Source organism: Aedes albopictus, chromosome 1, assembly GCF_035046485.1.
Source record: "Aedes albopictus strain Foshan chromosome 1, AalbF5, whole genome shotgun sequence".
In the NCBI taxonomy this organism is placed as follows: Eukaryota; Metazoa; Arthropoda; class Insecta; order Diptera; family Culicidae; genus Aedes; species Aedes albopictus.
The window spans coordinates 254,950,022-254,973,618 of NC_085136.1; the positions used below are offsets into that span (position 1 = coordinate 254,950,022).

Consider the following 23,597-nt stretch of genomic DNA (forward strand, 5'->3'; position numbering starts at 1 on the left):
TTGTAGCGGAGCAAGAAGAAGGGGGCCCGCCAATTGAGAAAAATAAACAAGAAAGAGGTATGAAGTAGAAAGTAAGAAAGTGGAGAACAGGAACAATCAATAAAGAAGGTACCTAGATTGTGTAGTGCAATAGTTGTAATAAAGTGGGTTTGTGTAACGTGAAGTGTTTAAGTGTTTCCTTGGCCGCGATAGTCCATTCCGTACGCCGACACTGAGGCTGTTGAAGGAGGGGCAGAGATCGCCCACTAGTTACAGGTTGCTTGCAACTCGGCCGGTGCAACGGGGAGGTACGGATAGGACGAGTTAAATGACCTCATACCTCAATTGGGTATGTAGTACGCGTTACCTTTACCGTGCCCCTCAGGCCATATCAACGAGAAGCCTTTATTGGCATATAGAGTTGAATCTATTTTATCTTCATGTATACACTTCTTTTCACCTATTTTCACTATCTTCCCATATCATAACGGCCATGAGGCATTATCCATCGTGACTTGCGTTTCATGAAAACAATTATTTTGCAATGCATATATTCAGAGACTCCTCACCTGTAATAGCAGGCAGTAACCTCCAATTACTGTAGGGGCCGTGACATATAGTAGTACATAGTACTAAGTAGCTTCCCTTGAAATGCACCGAAAGTGCAACGAAGGCACCTCGGTCTGTCTGGCCGTTTTATGTATTGCGGTGTGTGCATTTTCTCGCGGTTTCCGTAAACAGTCCAATCCAGCGATTCGCTGGCAGCAAAAACATACAGTTGCTTTCAAAATGAATACACTCCATATTTTTAGTCTACCGTATTGTTCATTTCATAGGTGTGTCAAATTAGATACTGTTTTAAGATAAACTTGTAAGCATTTAAATTCAAAGGATATCTGTATATACTACGATAAGCCAATTTCCCACTAGACACTACTCACTAATAACATGGAATCATTGCAACACTCAGTATTGCAGCACCATAAAGTTTGATATCACCCAAAATAAGGATATAAAATATGGAGTAAACCCAGAACTTAGAATGTGCAGGTGTTGCATTGGGTCACAATCGTTTTTACCCTGGAGTTCCTGTTTAGGGTGATGTCAAACATTGAGTGTTGCAATATCCGATTCCATCGATTCCATATTTTCGATAGCCAGTGTATAGTGCAGCGAGTGCAGCAGCGAAAATCGCAAAAATCATTATGCAAATATGAAGCGATTCTTCAAAGGGCAAGTGTTGTGGCTCGGGTTTGACGTAAGGTATAAAATTAGCTCCTTTGTAAAGCAGTTACGGGAGCGGGTTGCATATAATTCCAGGGCTGGCTGCGCGTAATTACCAGTACAATTGTCAATTATATTACTAATGTGCCTGCCGCCTATTCTTGCTATTCCTACATTTGTTTGCAGTAACAACACGAATGACATGTTATGATGACAAGTGTGCCTATAGACCCAGTAAACTGTATGTAATTGAATCAATTATAGCCGTTGCGGCTAGATGAACTATTGGAATCAGGTAGGGATAGTAAATACCGTAATCCGGGGTCAAATTGATCACTTTAAAACAACTTTTGCGGATAACATCAGTGCCAATTCAAATATTGCCAAAAGAATTTCTGTAAATCCTGTACCCAGTGGATCTCCATGGAACCATGTAACAGAATTTTGTTCAGCAAATTTAATCTTTAAGTTAAATAACTCCAAATATCAAAAAATTGGAAGTATCACTTTGGGGCGAAATTGATCAGTATACAATTAAGCATCGGTTGGAAAGGGAAATTTCTTCCTTCGTTTAATTTTGCTCTTCTAAAACTGAACAACGCGTTTAAAATCTTACAACTAGTGAATTTAACCCTAAAATATCTTCATGACCTCAGTTTCGTCACCTCGCTGAGTGTGTTCCATCAAAGACGAGCTCTGAAAGGCGCCTGGGGTCCAATGGACCCCAGGTATCCCTTTTAGGGTTAATATTTTAAATGCAAGATTAAATATTAAAATTTCCCCTTAAACGCCTTAAGGTAGGCAATTTCATTTGAAATAAGTGATTTCTATCACAATAAATTACTATTTCATCATAAAATGAACTTTATTTTAACTATTTCATGTTCTGAATAGCTACATAACTTCCCAACCAAGGCTCTACAAAAATGTTAAAGCAGAGAATTTACGGGAAGTCCTATTAGCAATCGATTGTTTAGTAGCAATGATTTCAGCTAAATGAGAAATACATTGCAAATTCCTAAAAAAATAAGGCAAAACTAATTTTATTCTACAAAACATAAAGTCTACGCTCATCTCTAGACATCTACGAACCAGATGACGTAAAAAGTTTAAGACCATTACGACGCTTATTTATGAGTTCCTAGTATGGAATTTCAATGTAGTACCCGAATGTTCAATTTCACCCCGCTGATCAATTAGACCCCAGTTTACGGTACGATGTCAATGGGACATCGCGAGATGGGTTGGATAATAGCCACGTGAATGAAACACTCTGCTATCTTAGATGAGTTGTATATGACGCATTAAAATGTGTACGTCTATCACCATTTAATTGAGATTCAATTTAGTTTAATTGCATTGCTGGTAGTATTAATCTTATAAGTGCCAGAACTACAATAATCACATTAATTACCTGTATAAAAATCTCTTTAATTTTCCTATCGCGATTTGACTATGAAACAGATTAACAGATTTATGTAGATATTTTTTAACTGAATATTTCTCGCTAAAACCAGGTCGCCATTTACATAAAGTTTACAATTTTTTCTTGCTTGTTCGCTAGAATAGGATTGAATCCCTACAGCCACAGCTGTAAAGGAGTGGTTATTCAGCACAACCATGCTAAGGGTAACAGTTTCGATTCCCAGTCGGTCTAGGAAGTTTTCGTAAGGGAAGTGCAATGCATGGCTTGTCCTACCCGCGATTTTCAGATAAATACAAAAAAAATATCAATATATTTTACAAAACATCCTCCTCTAGAATGGATAACTTGAAAAAAAAAAATTAGATCGAACTATCATCAAAGAAAAAAAATCGGTGGCGCCGCTACTAAAGCTGGATAGTTTGTCTAGCAATTCCGTAAATAATTTCTTCACTCAGACAGCACTCAGCCAGGACAAAATCAAACAAACAGCGTTACTCAGTTTTTTAAAAGAGGCCAAACTTTATGATACGATATAGTGATTTAACAAAAGGACCCCGACATGGACATCGACATCGCTGAACATCGAAAAGTGATAGAGTTTTTTCGAAAGCATCAATAGAATAGAAAATTGGATTTACTTCTGAACATTGTCAGCCCCTTTCCCCTGATTCTAAAACAGGTTTCCACTATCCCAACCTATCCCCTTTTTCTGGTAATACGAGATGAACCAGCCGAGGGCTGAAAATCTCAATAATAAAGAAAAATAATAATAATAATTTCTTCATAGACTCTTTTAATAAATTTTGAACAAAGCATTACTCAATGGATTCAATAAAGAATTATTCCCACGAAAACTTTATTGCAAAATTCTGCAGAGAAATTTCACGCAATATTTGTCCAGAAAAAGCGAAGTTAACTCCATTGAGAGCATTCATGTAGGAGTAGTTATTATTTCAGCAATTTGTTTTGGATTTTTTTTTCACGAACTCTTCCGCGGTTTCCATTATTTTTTTCTTTCTGGATGTCTCTAGTGATTTCTCCTGGAACTATTAAAAAGCGGACGGAACATTCATTTTAGATTCCATAAGAAATGCTGTCAAAAATTTCACCATTAAATTCTTAAACACTGTAAGGAATTCAGTAAACAGAAAAGAATTTTAATAAGGCAGTTACAAATACCGTTCACAAACTCGAACACACAGTAGACAAAAGTGCTCGTCAAGCAAATTGTAATAACGCTGTAGTTCTCGTGGTTCCTTTCTATCCTGAGGAAGATACATTAGAAATCACTCGTGACATTATTGAATGCTATGGTTCGAATGTCGGCACTGATGTAATTGTGTCAGCTGGTTGGCTTGGTGGGAAAAACAAACCCAAAATGCACTCATCCCTATTCGCGTCTCGTTCAAGGACGGTAATTCGAAAGAAACAGTGTTTAGTAAAAAGAAGGAATACGGAAAATTACTTTCTTCTGCGGTCGATAGTAGCTATCTTGTGAATGGTAAACCAACTTCGATTACAATACGTTATGAGTTGACTCCGTTGTCATTAGAGTTGTTAAGTCAAATGCGCGAATATCAAGAAAAACTTAAAATCAACCCAACAAACATTTTAACTGTATAATTGCTGAACAAACAGCTTTCAATCAAGCTTCAACTTAGGCAACTGTTATTCAACCATCTCTGTTTCTTGGGAAGTATGTGTGGACTAGCAGAGGCGGTAATGTTTTAGTTCAAAAGACTGAGCACTCAAAACCGGAAATGATTAAAACAAGGGATGATTTGTATGAGCTAGTAAATCGGTACAGTAACAGCTCTCCGGTTAGGGACACTCCATCACTTGTAAGGAAGTGCAACAATAGCAGTAACAATTAGTTTTAAAAAAAGTTTTATTTTTGTTTATTTTGTCTTTTTTAATATTTGTTTTATTTAAAATTGCTAATGTTGGGTAAGATATCAAACTTTGAACTAGTCAAATTGTAATCTTAATTTGAACCATTTCGGAATTCATTAAAACGACGTACTTTTTAGGCAAATATTGTCCCGAAAAAGATGTTAAACAGCTTTCTGTAATATAACCTGATAGCATGGACTTTAAAGGCATTGAAAAAAGCGTTTTTGTCATGGAAAACAGGCAATTGAAAAAATACTGTGATTTCACCCATTTCCCCCCAGAGAAAGCACATATTCGGTGCACTCATGCAGCTCATGCATTGTATCACACGCAATATGTGAACACGTCAAATGAAAGCTTATTTATCGTAGAATCGACCAACCGAATAATATTCCGCATTATTTGTCATAAAATTATCAAATTTAAGTAATTCTTACTTGGAGAATGTTATCTTAAGTTGAACCATTTGTAATCTAAATTTGAACTAGCAAACGGGGGCGAGCTTCCAGTGTTGGCCTGCAGATTGCGCTAGTGGTTGTTTTATTTACTCTTGGGGGATAAAAATTTCCAAATTTAGTTTCCAAGTTCCTGAAGAGTTTAGAACATTCTTAGTTGAAATTCCACTGCCTAATGAAAAATTGTTATGGGAATTAGCAGATTCATGTGTTTCTATTGTTCAGCACGAAATTGGCTGTTGTGGGAGATGCTCGAGCTGCTGCCGCCAGTAGTTCAAATTATGATTAAAATTGGTTCAAATTATGATTACGATGGTTCAAATTAAGATTAAAATCATTGTTGACGAATAATCGATTTTTTCAATGTAATTCGGTGCAAATACAAACTTTTTACCACTTAGCAGAAAGCTTATACCCGTGGCTTTCATGTACATAAGATTTTGCCGTGGTAAATTATTTCCATGTGGGAGAAAAAATCACTCAAAATTTGCGCTACTTCGGAAAGCCGCAATTTGGTTCAACTTTTGATTATCTACCCTAATATTTTTTTTTCATTTTTTTTTATTCTTTATTATTGTGTTTTTTAACTTAATGTTAGTTCAACACACCTTTAATTTTTTTTTGCCTTTCTCGTACACTAAATGTACTGGAAAGGCTATATGTTCACTCCAAAAATGACTTTTCGATAGAAGGCCCGGAGGGTCGAGTCACATATACCAATCAACTCAGCTCGACGAATTGAGGTGATGTCTGTGTGTATGTATGTGTGTGTGTATGTATGTGTGTATGTGTGTGTACAAAAAAACTCACATCCCTTTTTGGCAGTAAACCTCATCCGATTTCAATGACCGACGGTTCATTCGACGCAGAATCTGGTCCCATTGTTTCCTATTGAAAATGGTTCGAATCGGTCCAGCCGTTCCGGAGATATGGCCATTTAGGTGTTCCGGAACGGTACCCCAGGAAAGGGCCAGATATGAAAATGCATCAAACCTATGCATGCGACACATCAAACCACGGCATTTTCAATAACCTGATGAGCGGTAAGCAGAAAAATAGTCTCAAACCATATCTGAACCGGTAGTGTTCTCGAACCGGTTCTGGGCGTCCCGCTAGAAGTGGCCAAATATGCAATTAAACCAAACCCATGCATGCGACACATCAAACCACGGCATTTCCGATGACCTGATAGACAATGAGCAGGAAAATCATCCCAGACCATATCTGAACCGGTAGTGTTCCGGAACCGGTTCTAGGCGTCCCACTGGAGGTGGCCAAATATACAATTGAACCAAACCCATGCATGCGACACATCAAACCACGGCATTTTCGATGACCTGATGGATAATGAGCAGGAAAACCATCTCAGACCATATCTGAACCGGTAATGTTCCGGAACCGGTTCTAGGCGTCCCGCTGGAGGTGGCCAAATATACAATTGAACCAAACCCATACATGCGACACATCAAACCACGGCATTTTCGATGACCTGATGGACAATGAGCAGGAAAATCATCTCAGACCATATTTGAACAAGTAGTGTTCCGGGACCGGTTCCGGGGTTCCCGCCGAAGTGGTCAAATCTGAAAGAGAAACAAACCCGTACATGCGTCACATCAAATAGCGGCTTTTTAGATTACCTAATGAACGGCCAGCAAGTGTTTCGGAATTGGTTTTGAATGGCCGGGAGAGGCCAAATGTAAAAGTAAACCAAATCCAGGCATGTGACACATCAAATCGTGGCTTTTGCGATAACCTGATGAACAGTTAGCTAGAATAGCCTTAGGTCACACTAAAGACAACTGGTAGTGTTCCGGAATGGGTTCCGAGAGTCCCGTCGAAATTGTCAAACTCTGCATGTGACACCTTCAATTTGCAGCGTTTTTGGTTAACCGATGAGCAGTTAACTCAAGACAATTATGTCAGACCATATTTGGTTCAGCCGGTAGTTACCTAGAATCAGATCCGGGTAGTAAAATATAAAATTTAACCAAACCCATGGATGCGGCCTATCAAATCACGACCAGTCTTGTAAATATTGTAAATATTGTAAATATTGTAGTCTTATAAATATTCGACACTTTTCACTACCTTCATTTCGTTGCAGCAGTCGGGTGTCAGCTTGCTTTGTTACATTCGTGCGCTACCGTTACCTCTTACCTACACACAACACGAGCAGTAGAACGAAGATCAATAAACATAAGAAAGAGTCAAATCAATGTCATCTCAGATGATGACTCATTTGACACGATGACACGTGTGTAATTCTAGCATAACGCATAGATTCTCAGCCAATTCCGATTATGAATGTTTAATATGAGTTTATTCTTTCATGTTGCATTGAATACGGCACACAGATGGGCAACATAGCTCTTGTTATGGAAGAAGACAGGAATAACAAAAGTCGAACCGTCTTCCGAAACCGCTATCGTGGTGAAGTGCATTCGTTGGACATTTTTGTTTCGAACAGTAGTTTGATTGATTGTGTTGCGAATACCGGAGACAAAGAAGGCCGAATATCGACGAAAAGGTTCAAATGACTGTGATCTCTAACAAGACTGATCACGACTTATCGGCATCCTAACGGAAAAATAGGGTCAGACCCGGTAGTGTTGCGGGTTCAGCTGTGGCTTCAAAAGTGGGTAAAAGTAAAAGTGAATCAAACTCATACATGCGATATATCAAATCGCGGTGATTAGGTAAAGGTGAAAAATAAGCAATAAAATAATCTCAGACCATAATTGGGACAACCGGTAGTGTCATGGTCCATGACTCATGGAATCAGATTCGGCTATCCCACCGGATATTACCAAATATAAAAATGAACCAAACCCGCATATACGACACATCAGATCGCAGATTTTTTGATAATCTAATGAACGATTAGCAAGGAAATAGCCTTAGATCACATTAGAGACAAGCTTTTGTGTAGCAGAATCAACGTTAATGTGAAAATTTAAATCGTGGCTTTGTTTAATGGCCTGATAAACGTTAGGTATGAACAACAGTGACGAATCGATATAAGTTCACATATATGAAAGAGAACAAAATATAGACAAAACTAAAGCGATCTCACCAAATCGTACCATTTCAGATTCCTAAAGTGTAAATTTATAGCAGGATGGGTCAACGTTGAATGGAAAAATAAGATTGATCGCGTCAACAGAAGATGGCAGCTGTTTTAAGTAATATTGAGCTCTAAAACTATGTAAAATAAGTGTGTTTGGTATGGGAAATATGTTCGGAGTCCACTAGAGTATCCAAGATTATGGTCCAAAATCCAAGATAATTGCCCAGTATTCAAGTATAGGCACTTATAGGATTTTTAATTCTTGCATTATGGGCATATTTTGTATGGAAATCAGAATTCAAAATTTGTAATCAGAAAACCCAAGCTGTCCGCTGTTTCACAAGGTCTGCAATATGACTATAGTTTGAATAGGAAAGAATGCCGGTCTTCGTCCAAAACTGGTAACCAGAAAATCATAAACGACATGCCAAAATTCAATACGGCGACTATTTTATGTAATTAATGAATACCAGGACATCCAAGATGGTGTCTCAATGTTCAAGATGGCGGTTAGTTTAGTTGGGGTGGATATCCGGAGTCATAAAATGATGACCGGAAAATATAAAATGACGTTTCAAAATGTTGCGGCTTCATGACACTTATATGGTTTGAATTTTGTTTTATAATTTCTGAATATTGGATGTTATGCTAATATAAAATGTATCCATATTGAGTAGATATAGCAAGCAGTTTTCATTTTGTATTTATGTCAATGTCGTCAACATGTCGCTTGAGTTTTGTTGAAAGGATATTTTAAAGCACGAGAAAGGCACCATCACCGCTAGGTGGATTAATTAGGGTTTTTCATGAATATATCGATGACTTCAATTTGATTTATCCGGAATGCGTTGATGATCAGTTTTGAATTGCTCAATGGAATATTAGAGGGTTGAATAATTTGCAGAAATTTGATAATATTGTCTTATTTTTAGATAATGTCCATGTTTCAATTGATGTTCTTGTTGTTAGTGAAACGTTGTTGAAGGCAACCAATTGTGGTTTATATAAAATATCTAGGTTTACTCCTGCTGTTTCTTGTCATGGAACTTCATCCGGTGGCCTTGCTGTTTATGTTAAAAATGGGTTAAGATTTAATGTTATAATTTTTTTTGTTTTGGATGGTTTTCATATGATTCATATGGAAATAAAAAAAATGGGCTTGACTACAAAGTTGTTGGATTGTACAGACCACCGTCCTTTGATTTTAACAAGTTTTACGATGAATTGGAGAATATACTGTCTGTTCAAAATAGCCGTTCACGTTTTTTGGCTGGTGATATGAATATTCCTGTTAATTTATCAAATAACAATGTTGTGATACGTTATAAAAATCTCTTAGAATCATATATTTATTACTATTCGAATACGTTTGTGACTCGTCCAACAAGCAAAAATATTTTAGATCACCTTATATGTAGTAGTGACGTTTTGAGTAACATAAGAAATGATACAATTTATACAGATGTTAGTGATCATTTACCTGTAATTTCCTCGCTCAAGCTCAATAAGCCAAAGAAGTCGACTGTCCTAACAAAAAAAGTAATTGATAAAGCTAAATTACATGATCTTTTCAAGCAGTTTTTGGATGGTTTCAATTGTAGTGATGATGTAAATGGTTCAATAAAAGCTATTACAGATACGTACAGTAGTATTCTCGAACAATGCACGAAAATCAAACGGGAGCATGTTAACTTGAAAACATAGCATTGTCCTTGGATAAACTATTACGTGTGGCAGTGGATAAAACTTAAACATAAATACCTTAAAAAATTTAAAAATGACCCTCAAAATGAACATTTGAAAACTATGCTTAAACATGTGAGCAGAAAATTTGATAACGCAAAGCAAAGATGTAAAACTGATTATTACAGACAATTATTGGAAAGCACTTGTCATGCTAAAATGTGGAAAAACCTGAATGAAATTATGGGACGTTCTAAAGAAAAAGCTTCTTTTGAGCTAGAAATTAATGGGCTCAAAACATCTAATAATGCAGAGGTATGTGAAAACTTCAACAATTTTTTTGCTCAAATTGGCTCTAACCTTGCCGCAAAAATACCAAAATCTAATGTAAATCCTTTGAGTAATGTTACCAGAATAAACCCGTCAATATTTTCAAGACCTGCGAATGTAAATGAAGTAACTGAAATAATTAAGGATCTCAATGTTAATGAAAGTTGTGGTCCAGATAATTTCCCTGCTACTGTAATTAAAAACAATGCATAAGTGTTTTCAAATATTTTTGTTGATCTCTTTGATAAAATTTTAGTGAAAGGTAAATATCCCGATTGTCTCAAAATAGCAAAAGTGACACCTGTTTTCAAGTCAGGAATTTCGTCAGATCCGCTTTAGGCCTATTTTTACTCCCTCTGTTTTCAGTAAAGTTTTTGAAAAATTATTGGTGAACAGATTGGTAAATTTTATAATTCAAAACAATATTTTGTATAAGTATCAATACGGGTTTAGGAAAGGGAGCAGTACTACAACAGCGATAGTTGAACTTGTTGAGTTTTTGCTTGACAAAATAGAGAGTAAATGTTTAGTTGGAGGGCTCTTTATTGACTTGAATAAAATCCTTTGACACGCTGAATCATAATATTTTGCTCCAAAAGCTGGAATATTATGGGATTTGGGGCGTGGCTAATGACGTAATTAGAAGTTATTTGACAAACCGACTACAATACGTAGCTATTGAAGGGTCTGGAAGCTCGCTAAAGTCATTGAATGTCGGAGTTCCCCAGGGAAGTAATATAGGGCCTCTACTATTTCTTATTTTCATAAATGATCTAGGAGATTTACAACTTGAAGGCATACCAAGGTTATTCGCTGATGATATAGCAATTTTCTATCCCAATAATAATATCTCTTCGATTATTACTAGCATGAATAATGATTTACACATTCTAAAGAGGTATTTTGATTCCAACTTGTTGCCTTTGAATTTATCGAAAACAAAATACATGATTTTTCACTCCCCGCACAAAAAAGTTTCTTCACATTCGAATCCGTATATTGAACAGACAACTATTGAAAAAGTACTAACTTTTAAATATCTTGGTGTGTGGTTTATATCTGACAATGAGCATCTCTCAGTGTATTAAGAGTTTTATCCCTCAATATGTCAAAAGACAATTGATAACGCACGCACATTGACCATCCGAGGTAACGCTTACGCTATCGAGTGACAACTGCTGACGAGATCATAGCAAGCCGCGACTCTTCCTCTTTCATCGGTCAGCGTCCGACCACGTCGGACGCATAGTGTATCGTTTCACTGCGCTGAGCGATTCTCATCGAGAACCATCAGCTAAATTTCCACACTTGGCTTAGTGTTAGATGATAACACAGCGTAACAAAAATCAAATTTTGGTCTGTCTCAAGAGCAAACTTATGTGTCTCTGACAGATTTTGAGTCGCTGAATCCGAATCCGGGCTCAGATTTGCTCCAGCACGTCACAATTTTGAGCTATACCCCAATTTATTGGGCAAAATATGCGATTTTGAGCTTTTTTGACTGCCAGCCATGGAGCATGGAAATATTTTTTTTAAGTAATCAAAAGGTAAATTAGTCAATTGGGTTCTTTAGGGGTATCCGGATTATTTCATAATCGGATTCTCCGCCCAAAAATTAGTCGAAATCCAAAATTTCATAATTTTTGGAGTCCGGGAACTATTTTTAAAATCCATTTAAAGTTTGTATGGGGAAAATTTTTTGTTCGGGTCGAACTGTCACTTTAACGATTGAACTGTCATTCTATCCACGAAAATTAAAACTGTTTTGTTGATTTAACCATCAAAACAAAAGTGTTGGAATCCAATAAAATCACGTTATACTCAGAAAAATGAGCTCTTTCGATTAGGCTATAAAAAATAGCAATATTTTATTCACTAAACAACCCAATTAACCTCTATATTAACGACTCATGCTTAATATTTCGTTTTACCAAATCAAATTTGATAGATTTAAGCATTTTATGTTAGTAAGTAAACTTGCATGCAACTTTTGGAGGGTGACTTGTATGTGAAATATCGTACCTAACATAAATCGCTTAAATCTCTCAAATTTGATTTGGTAAAACGAAATATTTTGCATGAGTCGTTAATGTTAATTGACCAATTAACCTTTTCATTGCTTAAAAAAAATATTTCCTTGCTTAATGGCTTGCAGTAAAAAAAAGCCCAAAATCGCATATTTTGCCCTATAAATTGAGGTATAGCTCAAAATTGTGACGTGTTGGAGCAAATCTGAGCCCGGATTCGGATTCAGCGGCCCAAAATCCTTCGGAGACACATAAGTTTGCTCTTGAGACAAAAAAAAATGTTGCGCTGTGTAATCTTTCTTAGGGTAGTCATTTAGAACATATTCAAAGAAAAATCTCATCCTTTTGTGGTTTGATGTACCGTCTTCGACCTTTTGTCCCTCGCAATGCACTTCTTAAGTTTTATTTTGGTTGCATTCATTCCCATCTACAATACCTTGTGATCGTCTGAGGCCATGCCAGCAAATCCAAGCTTAAAAAACTTCAAGTTTTGCAGAACAGGTGTCTCAAAATAATTTATTCATTGCCTCTGTTATATTCAACATTCGATCTTTATAGCACATTAAGGGAGCGTCCATAAATTACGTCACGCAAAAATTGCCCATGTTCAACCCTCCCTCCCCCCTATGTCACACTTTTTGTATGGGACCTCTGAATTTTTTGTATGGGTTGTCACACTTTGCTGAACCCCCCCTCCCCCCTAAAAGTGTGACGTAATTTATGGACGTTCCCTTAACGCATAGAGTACTACCTGTACGAGGCTTGTGTGAACTTCAGTCTTGTTTATTCATATACGACGTGATTAAAAACCCCAATATGCACCACAACTTAAATCTACGTACGAGAATTCATGGTCACTACACAAGACATGCCAATAACTTAGTAAGATCTAGAGCAAACAGTAATGAGCAATTGTATTCGTAGTTTGAAAATAACGACTCAGCCGAAATTTTTTTCCGTCGTAAAGCGCTTTATACTGAAAATTTGTTCCACAAATTTTGGCTCTGAGGGGGGGGGGGGGTTGGTTAACCCTAACCCCTCCCCCCTCCCTGGCTACGCCAGTATTGTGCTTGCCTCACAATATACTAATTCAAAGATAGCATTCTTTTTCTTCTTTATTGCTCTACGTCCGCACTGGGACTTGGCCTGCCTCGCTTCAAGTTAGTGTTCTTTGAGCACTTCCACAGTTATTAATTGAAGGGCCTTCTTTGCCTGTCATTGCATGAATTTTATATTCAGAAAATTTTCCCGACCGGAACGGAAATCGAACCCGTCGTCTCCGGATTAGCGATCCATAGCCTTAACCACTAGCCTAACCGGAGACCCCCAAGAAGGCAAAGAAAGCCCTTCAATCAATAACTGTGAAAGTGCTTAAAGCACACTAAGAAGAAGAAGAACAGCTCACAAAGAGATAACTGACAATCGCCCAGGATGGAGATCTTTCAATTCGGCCCTCTGCACCACCTTGGGTGCTAAGGACTGAAAGCAAATAATTTCAAAAATAATGGCCTCACTTTACCTGGGGTATATTTTTTTTCACAGGCGTAGGATGTTTAAAAACATTTTTAAGTTACTCTTTTTATAAAACGGCTACTTTGGAGGCCATACTGAAGCCAGTGTTGGAAATACTCACTTGCAAGAGTGATACTCACTTGCTTCTATCACAGTCCAGATGCATGCTATCAAAAATGATGTTTGAAGGACTTTTAGATTGTAGTTTAATCTAAAAGTTTGCCGAATAAAGTAAAGGTCGCAGACGCATACCAAAGTTGTGAGAGAGCTGTACGAGATGAGTAAAATTCGTGTAATTTATACTCACCGTGTGCTCACAGCTGTCTCACGGTTTTGGTATGCGTCTGCGACCTTTACTTATTTCGGCAAACTTTTAGATTAAAGTATAATCTTAAAGTCCTTCAAACATCATTTTTTGATAGCATGCTTCTGGACTGAGATAGAAGCAAGTGAGTATAACTTTTCGCAAGTGAGTATTCCCAATACTGACTGAAGCGACCGGTAAAATACAAGTAGCCGGTAAATCCACAATAGCTTGGCTGCATCAGAGCCACTGAGTCAGAAGGGACGAGAAAGACACAAAAGGAGACGCCAATTACTTCATTCTCGTCATCGACCAACAGCATTTTTGCAACTGGTGCTGGACAATGAACGGCACCGAGCGCTTGAACTCGCACGAGTGTTTTGCATAATCGGAAACACTCGGGCTCCGTGTTACCCGAAGCGCAAAACACCGTGCCAGTGCCTGAGCACCGCCACCGACACCGGTGTTGAGCCACCAGGCACGCTGCGTGTTCGTTATAAAACACGATAGCTAGGTGGTGGTTTGGCCCACGGTGGTGTGTTTGAGCATCGACTCCTCGTGCAGTGCAGTGTTTGGCCATGTCTGGATCACTTTGCGGTTTTCGACAAAGTTTTTTGGCATGATGTCACCTACAAGAATTCCGAATTATTAAATGCTTACAGCGCCACCTAGCGGCAAAAATCGAAAACTTAAGATTTCTGCATACATTTAACCAAATTTTCTCATGCAAATTTCAAGCTCGTTCATCACTCCCTTTGACTCAATCGATTTTGCTCAAATTTTGAACATTGATTCTGGAATCCAACTGGGAAAACTGGAAAACAACTGCATCATGAGGTTTGATTTGGCATTTTTCAATTTTTTTTTGTTTTTCATATAAGTTTGGGCCTCCCTAATATGGAACTTGTCAAACTCTTCGAAAGAGTTTGGCACATGCATTTAATGATGAATTCTAATTTCATTAAATTCCTACCAGAATTCCTCCAGTCATTTCAGATAGAATTTTTCCAAAAAAACTCCAATATTTTAAAAAATCCTGCTTAAGAAGTATTTGCTAAGATTCACCCAGCAATCACTGTTGGAACTTATCCAGCACATTGTGATGGAGTTTTTACAGGATTCCCTCCTCAGATTCCGCTAGAAAAAAATCCTTCTGTGACAGGATTTTTTTTTTCAGAGATTGCTGAGATTCAGCGGTAATTCTTCCGAAAATTCTTGAAACGATTTCTCCAGGAATACCTGACGGAATTCCATCAGGAGTTTCTTAAGAGATTCCTGTTTGTTTTTTTAGGGATCCCTTCTTGAATTTTTCCAAGAATTTTTCCTGGGATGCCTCCAAGATTTTTCTCATAGTTTTTTTTTTCCTTTAGGAATTCCTCCTGAGTTTGATCCATGGTTTCTCGCTGTGATCTGTCTAGAAATTCAAAATATAATTCCTCCAGTCACTCGTGTTAGTTTTTGCCTTTCTCGTACACTAAATGTACTGGAAAGGCTATATGTTCACTCCAAAAATGACTTTTCGATAGAAGGCCCGGAGGGTCGAGTCACATATACCAATCAACTCAGCTCGACGAATTGAGGTGATGTCTGTGTGTATGTATGTGTGTGTGTATGTATGTGTGTATGTGTGTGTACAAAAAAACTCACATCCCTTTTTGGCAGTAAACCTCATCCGATTTCAATGACCGACGGTTCATTCGACGCAGAATCTGGTCCCATTGTTTCCTATTGAAAATGGTTCGAATCGGTCCAGCCGTTCCGGAGATATGGCCATTTAGGTGTTCCGGAACGGTACCCCAGGAAAGGGCCAGATATGAAAATGCATCAAACCTATGCATGCGACACATCAAACCACGGCATTTTCAATAACCTGATGAGCGGTAAGCAGAAAAATAGTCTCAAACCATATCTGAACCGGTAGTGTTCTCGAACCGGTTCTGGGCGTCCCGCTAGAAGTGGCCAAATATGCAATTAAACCAAACCCATGCATGCGACACATCAAACCACGGCATTTCCGATGACCTGATAGACAATGAGCAGGAAAATCATCCCAGACCATATCTGAACCGGTAGTGTTCCGGAACCGGTTCTAGGCGTCCCACTGGAGGTGGCCAAATATACAATTGAACCAAACCCATGCATGCGACACATCAAACCACGGCATTTTCGATGACCTGATGGATAATGAGCAGGAAAACCATCTCAGACCATATCTGAACCGGTAATGTTCCGGAACCGGTTCTAGGCGTCCCGCTGGAGGTGGCCAAATATACAATTGAACCAAACCCATACATGCGACACATCAAACCACGGCATTTTCGATGACCTGATGGACAATGAGCAGGAAAATCATCTCAGACCATATTTGAACAAGTAGTGTTCCGGGACCGGTTCCGGGGTTCCCGCCGAAGTGGTCAAATCTGAAAGAGAAACAAACCCGTACATGCGTCACATCAAATAGCGGCTTTTTAGATTACCTAATGAACGGCCAGCAAGTGTTTCGGAATTGGTTTTGAATGGCCGGGAGAGGCCAAATGTAAAAGTAAACCAAATCCAGGCATGTGACACATCAAATCGTGGCTTTTGCGATAACCTGATGAACAGTTAGCTAGAATAGCCTTAGGTCACACTAAAGACAACTGGTAGTGTTCCGGAATGGGTTCCGAGAGTCCCGTCGAAATTGTCAAACTCTGCATGTGACACCTTCAATTTGCAGCGTTTTTGGTTAACCGATGAGCAGTTAACTCAAGACAATTATGTCAGACCATATTTGGTTCAGCCGGTAGTTACCTAGAATCAGATCCGGGTAGTAAAATATAAAATTTAACCAAACCCATGGATGCGGCCTATCAAATCACGACCAGTCTTGTAAATATTGTAAATATTGTAAATATTGTAGTCTTATAAATATTCGACACTTTTCACTACCTTCATTTCGTTGCCGCAGTCGGGTGTCAGCTTGCTTTGTTACATTCGTGCGCTACCGTTACCTCTTACCTACACACAACACGAGCAGTAGAACGAAGATCAATAAACATAAGAAAGAGTCAAATCAATGTCATCTCAGATGATGACTCATTTGACACGATGACACGTGTGTAATTCTAGCATAACGCATAGATTCTCAGCCAATTCCGATTATGAATGTTTAATATGAGTTTATTCTTTCATGTTGCATTGAATACGGCACACAGATGGGCAACATAGCTCTTGTTATGGAAGAAGACAGGAATAACAAAAGTCGAACCGTCTTCCGAAACCGCTATCGTGGTGAAGTGCATTCGTTGGACATTTTTGTTTCGAACAGTAGTTTGATTGATTGTGTTGCGAATACCGGAGACAAAGAAGGCCGAATATCGACGAAAAGGTTCAAATGACTGTGATCTCTAACAAGACTGATCACGACTTATCGGCATCCTAACGGAAAAATAGGGTCAGACCCGGTAGTGTTGCGGGTTCAGCTGTGGCTTCAAAAGTGGGTAAAAGTAAAAGTGAATCAAACTCATACATGCGATATATCAAATCGCGGTGATTAGGTAAAGGTGAAAAATAAGCAATAAAATAATCTCAGACCATAATTGGGACAACCGGTAGTGTCATGGTCCATGACTCATGAAATCAGATTCGGCTATCCCACCGGATATTACCAAATATAAAAATGAACCAAACCCGCATATACGACACATCAGATCGCAGATTTTTTGATAATCTAATGAACGATTAGCAAGGAAATAGCCTTAGATCACATTAGAGACAAGCTTTTGTGTAGCAGAATCAACGTTAATGTGAAAATTTAAATCGTGGCTTTGTTTAATGGCCTGATAAACGTTAGGTATGAACAACAGTGACGAATCGATATAAGTTCACATATATGAAAGAGAACAAAATATAGACAAAACTAAAGCGATCTCACCAAATCGTACCATTTCAGATTCCTAAAGTGTAAATTTATAGCAGGATGGGTCAACGTTGAATGGAAAAATAAGATTGATCGCGTCAACAGAAGATGGCAGCTGTTTTAAGTAATATTGAGCTCTAAAACTATGTAAAATAAGTGTGTTTGGTATGGGAAATATGTTCGGAGTCCACTAGAGTATCCAAGATTATGGTCCAAAATCCAAGATAATTGCCCAGTATTCAAGTAAGTGCCTATTTTATAGGATTTTTAATTCTTGCATTATGGGCATATTTTGTATGGAAATCAGAATTCAAAATTTGTAATCAGAAAACCCAAGCTGTCCGCTGTTTCACAAGGTCTGCAATATGACTATAGTTTGAATAGGAAAGAATGCCGGTCTTCGTCCAAAACTGGTAACCAGAAAATCATAAACGACATGCCAAAATTCAATACGGCGACTATTTTATGTAATTAATGAATACCAGGACATCCAAGATGGTGTCTCAATGTTCAAGATGGCGGTTAGTTTAGTTGGGGTGGATATCCGGAGTCATAAAATGATGACCGGAAAATATAAAATGACGTTTCAAAATGTTGCGGCTTCATGACACTTATATGGTTTGAATTTTGTTTTATAATTTCTGAATATTGGATGTTATGCTAATATAAAATGTATCCATATTGAGTAGATATAGCAAGCAGTTTTCATTTTGTATTTATGTCAATGTCGTCAACATGTCGCTTGAGTTTTGTTGAAAGGATATTTTAAAGCACGAGAAAGGCACCATCACCGCTAGGTGGATTAATTAGGGTTTTTTCAGAAATTGTTGCTGGGACTTTATCTGGAATTTTTACAGAAATTCCTAATGATATTATTCCACATAGTTCTTTAGGAATTTCACCAGCAGTAACTTTGTATATTACAGAATTCGCGGTCCTTCGGGGATACCTCCCGGAATTTCTGCAAGCATTCCTCGAGGAGTTCTACCAGGAATTTATCCAACAATTTTTCTAGGGATTTCTTCAAGAGTTCTTCTGGGGATTTCTACGGGGTTAGTTTAGTTCAATGATTGCTCCAGGAATTCTTCCAGGGATTTATCAAAGAATTAGTCTAGTGGTTTTCTGTAGGTTTTTTTTTACGACTAAGCGGACTTTTTCGTTATGGACGTTCTTATTTCCAGGATCACATGTAATCGAATTCGCTTCCACTACTGTCTACTGTCATTTGGAGTTTACATGCTATGTTCCAGTAGGAATGATATCCTAAGTAACATTTTATAGTGAAATGGACTAGAAGAGGTCCATATAAACATCATAAAACCAAATTAAAAGGTATTAGGTTTTATGACGGTTATCAAAACCTCTTCAAGACTACACACCTAGAAAAAATCATGTAATTTTAGGTGTCCTGAACCTGACATATACGAGCGCCTTCAAAGACACAAATTTAGAGATCAAAACTTGTAAATTTACGTCTTCGAGGACTTATATTTTCTTAGCGTCTAGCAATCGCTAGAATCGATCTGATAGATGAAACGTATAAAAGTAAAATATTGACATGCCTGGATTCAAACTCAGAATCTGCTGATTGTGAGCCACATCTCTTACCTCTCAGCTATTTCACCAAGTTAGAAGGTGGCAGATGAATATGATACTGATTCTACGTTTCTGGTGAAGTAGATTTGTTGACATCTAACGCAACCAACCAAGACTTACATGATGCGCGTAAAATTGAGTGCAATTTGTGATTCAGACTTGAAATTGTTTACGTTCTTTGATGTTTCTGTCTCGTGCAAATTTCAGATTTTTTAAGTGTGTAATTGTTCATCGAATTGTAACTTGGGATGCCAAGTATAAGTGGAAAATGTAATTGTTGTGCTGTAAAGAGCTAAATAACATGTCTCATACAACTTTGTTACCGAAAACTCTAAAAAAACTGAAAATTTGGTACTCTATAACTGGGGAGCAGACTTAGTTCCAGGAGGGGTGTAATATCATACGGACAATTCTATAAATCACGCTTATTATTTAAATAGCAAAAAGTTTGATCCAAAAAAAGTTACGTTATATCGAGTTTCGTTATATCAAGGTTACATTATGTCGAGGTATGACTGTATTGGCTATGTTTTTTAACTTAAACTATGTACAGTCGGATCTCCTATTAGACGCTGCCACCCACTTTACGTCCACCGCGTTTTCCAAGCTGTCTTCTAACCAATTCAGTTCAATTTTTGTATGTGATGAGTCTATAGTAAGCACTAACTGCACTGAAAAAAAGCATCTGGATTGCATGTAATACAGCTGAGAAATTACGGTGGACGTAAAGTGGGTGGCAGCGTCTAATAGGAGACACGATTGTACCATAAGGAACCGCTAAACGAGTTTATGTAGACTCGTTTTTTTGTATCAAATGAGGCCCAGGTAAATGCGCGGATATTCAGCTGATGGTGACACGTTCGTTACCCGGTTTTCGAAATAGAAGTTTCTTCGACTTCCTTGGCTATAGAGTATCTTTTGTCCCTGCCAGTGGCCAGGTGCCACACAACATACTCATGCAAAATGATCACAGGCACATGATACTCTCAGTTAATAACTGTGGAAATGCTCATAGAACACTAAGCTGAGAATAAGCAGGCTTTCTCGCCAAAAAAAAAAGAGTTAAAATATTGGGCGAAGGTGTAGAAGCTGGTTACACATCGAATAAGTTGTAATCCGTAGATTTTACGTAATCTTGCGTGCATGCCTGCGAAAATAGATTTTTGCCATATGTTAAGATTTTTTTGCAGTATACCCACAACAAGTTCGTTGATATAATTAATTCACAGACAAACAGACGTCTCACTCTATTCACTTCTCATCGTTACCTTTTTCAACGGTTAGTTCAAATATTTTGTAGTTCGCAAATCGCTCGGTCACGGCGCTCGCATCGTTTTTGCTCCTGTTTGACGTTTGCTCACTACCACCATCTACTGAGTGATTTGTGTAACAGAGCTTGGTTAGCATTGGGCGATTATGTTTTCGTGACGATGATTTTTATCGCAATTTGTTTCAAGTGATACGTCTGTTTGTCTGTGATTAATTTATACAGACATTTAGCACTGTGTTAGTAACAAAAAACATCGTTGACAACGCATGCTTGAAATTACTGAATGAATAAAGACTGATTCACTACTTAGCGACTACATGACAATAATCAATGTGTAATCATTAAGTATACCCTATATCTATTCAATCGCACTTAGATGTGAATGAGATTCGCAAATGGAAAATCTTTCACTCTATGTCTGTTGCTATGTGACTTACTCTATTACCCTATTCAAAATGTTCTAAAATTCTCTCATTTTATTTATTTATTACAGAATCACATTCCTGCCTAAGAAGAGTCACCATGCTGCGTTTCAGCCACGACATTGACCTACTAAGCCCAAGCTGCCGAAACTCGTCGGTTTGTTGAACAGGTTGTTCCAGAAGTTCTCACCAGATCAACCAAATGACGGACGAGGTAAAACTCAAACCATTAATCAACGCCCTCGTCGCTAACACTAGTTACCGGGTGTCACTCCAAAGCTATTCGCTGCTGTTTCCGTCGTTACTTCCGCTCGTAAGGATTTAACTGGGGGACACATCGCGCTTTTAAGTTAGGCCTTACTTTCGCTTGATACAGTATTTTTGTGTGGAAGAAGTATAGCAGTTACTCTATTGTTTGCCGAAAACATGGACGAGAAAGGAATCAAGTTCCTACCGACGACAACTAAACCACGACCCAGAATGCCGAAAGTCGGATGGAGGCGATCCGTGTCAGGTAGGTAACTGGTATCAGTAGTTTAGTGAAGAGGCTCGGCCTAGGGCTCGACATGGTAATCGTTCTGCTATTCAGCAAGATCATGTTGAGGTGTCTCAGTTAGATTCCCAGAATAGTGCAGGATTGTAGATCTGAGAGCTTATACTCCAAAGAGTTGCTTGATATCCTTTAAGTTGAATACTAAGTCTTACTTCTATGGTCCTGATGAGTAAACTCTCTACAGATCCTAAGTCTACCTCAAATGTGTACCATTTATAGACAACTAGTTACTCAACTCACAGTCAATTTTTCAAAACTTTTGGTACAATAAAATGTTTTGTCTATCCTCTATTATTACACAGTGATACCTAAAGGATATCCTTTCCCTTCACAGATCGCATCCCGGCCCGGTTGGTGCTGTACTTCCTGTCGTGGTCCGGATTCCTGGTGTCGTTCATGATGCGCAACGACATCAACTTCGCCCTGGTGGCCATGGTGCGCGACAGTTCGTCCAACTCGTCCGTCAACGGCCACTGCGCACCGTCCAGTATGGCGGCCCTGGCGGGATCATCACCATCTGCGGTGACCAACGGCAACTTTTCAGAATCGCTGCTACTGGGAAATTTTACCGCCAGCGGCGACGACGATGTAGGGGCTGGTATTGATCTTCTGATGGGAGCGGACGTGGTGGCGGAACGACGCGATGAGAATCTGTACGGGAATTTTGACTGGGACTCGACGGTTCAGGCCGTCATCAAGGGTTCGTTCTACTGGTGCTACGTACTGTCGCAGGTGGCCGGCGGAGTGGCCACTCAGTACTTCGGGACGAAGAGCGTGTTTGGCTGGAGTCAGTTCTTCACGGCTGCTTGCAGTTTATGCATTCCGTACGCTTCGGACATTCATTATGGAGTGGTTATTTTACTGCGGTCGATCCAAGGATTCGCCAGCGGGTTGACGTGGCCTGCTATGTATGCCATCGTTGGATACTGGATACCACCGGTCGAACGGAGTCGGTTCATGTCCAGTTTCCAAGGGTTTAGTATTGGAATAGGATTAACTTACCCGTTGTGTGGGTTCATCATTGCCCACTTTGGTTGGAGATTGGTGTTCTACACGACCGGTACTATTGGAATGATTTGGTGCCTGTTTTGGTACCTGCTGGCATTCAATACCCCTCAAGAGCATCCTCGGATAACGCCGGAAGAGCTGGAGTACATCGAACTGAATGTGAGCGAAGACATCAAAAACGGTCAGGGCATGAAGGTGCCCTGGAAGAAGATATTTACATCGATGCCGGTGTACGCCATCGGTTTGACCACTTTCGGGCGTATTTGGGTTCACTATACGTTCATCATGTCCGGACCGGAGTACATGCAGAAGATCCTATGTTTCGACATTCAGCAGAATGGACTGCTCAGCGGAACACCATTCCTGTGTTCGTACTTGTCCTCGGTTCTGTTCTGCTACATTGCTGACATTCTGGTGCACAAGCAGCTGATGACACTGACCAACGTGCGGAAACTGTTCACAGCCTTGTCGCAAATCGTGCCCGGCGTTCTGGTGCTCCTGGTTGGATACCTTGGGTACAACATTGTGACGGTGCTGGTGCTGTGGTTTGTTGCCGTCACGTTCATTACGGCGTCCTATGCCGGAGCCATGGCCAACATCGTGGATATTGCGCCCAACCTGGCTGGACCGGTGCTGGCGTTTGCGCAGACCATTCACATGACGGCGTCGTTCCTACAACCTCTGGTGACCGGAGTCATGGTGACCGATGCGGTAAGTTTTGGGCGAGCTTTTAGTTTCTCATTTTCTTTTGAAAACTGCAGCGGGTTTTGTGCGCGTTCTCTCTTCTTCTCATTTTACTTCTCCACTTGGCACTTTTGGAACTGCTCTCCTTACCACAACAGATGATGTGCCGCTTTCCCTTTACACCTACTTGTCTTCATCATCCTTGAAATTTAGCTACACGGGCGAGACAGGCTATACTAGCTTCCGACTATATCGGCGGTCCT

The 23,597-nt window shown here is 39.1% G+C and overlaps 1 protein-coding gene across 2 annotated transcripts in view; it reads left to right on the forward strand.

Annotated features, from left to right (window-relative positions):
* LOC109417800 (sialin) overlaps positions 1–23,597 on the forward strand; it is a 119,741-nt gene that overhangs the window by 69,931 nt on the left and 26,213 nt on the right. For both annotated transcript variants that reach the window (XM_029860270.2, XM_019691975.3), the window contains exons 2-3: positions 21,161–21,603; positions 21,977–23,361. In XM_029860270.2, coding sequence (XP_029716130.1) covers positions 21,516–21,603; positions 21,977–23,361 — 1,473 coding nt within the window. In that variant the 5' untranslated portion in view covers positions 21,161–21,515. The remainder of the gene's footprint in view (positions 1–21,160; positions 21,604–21,976; positions 23,362–23,597) is intronic.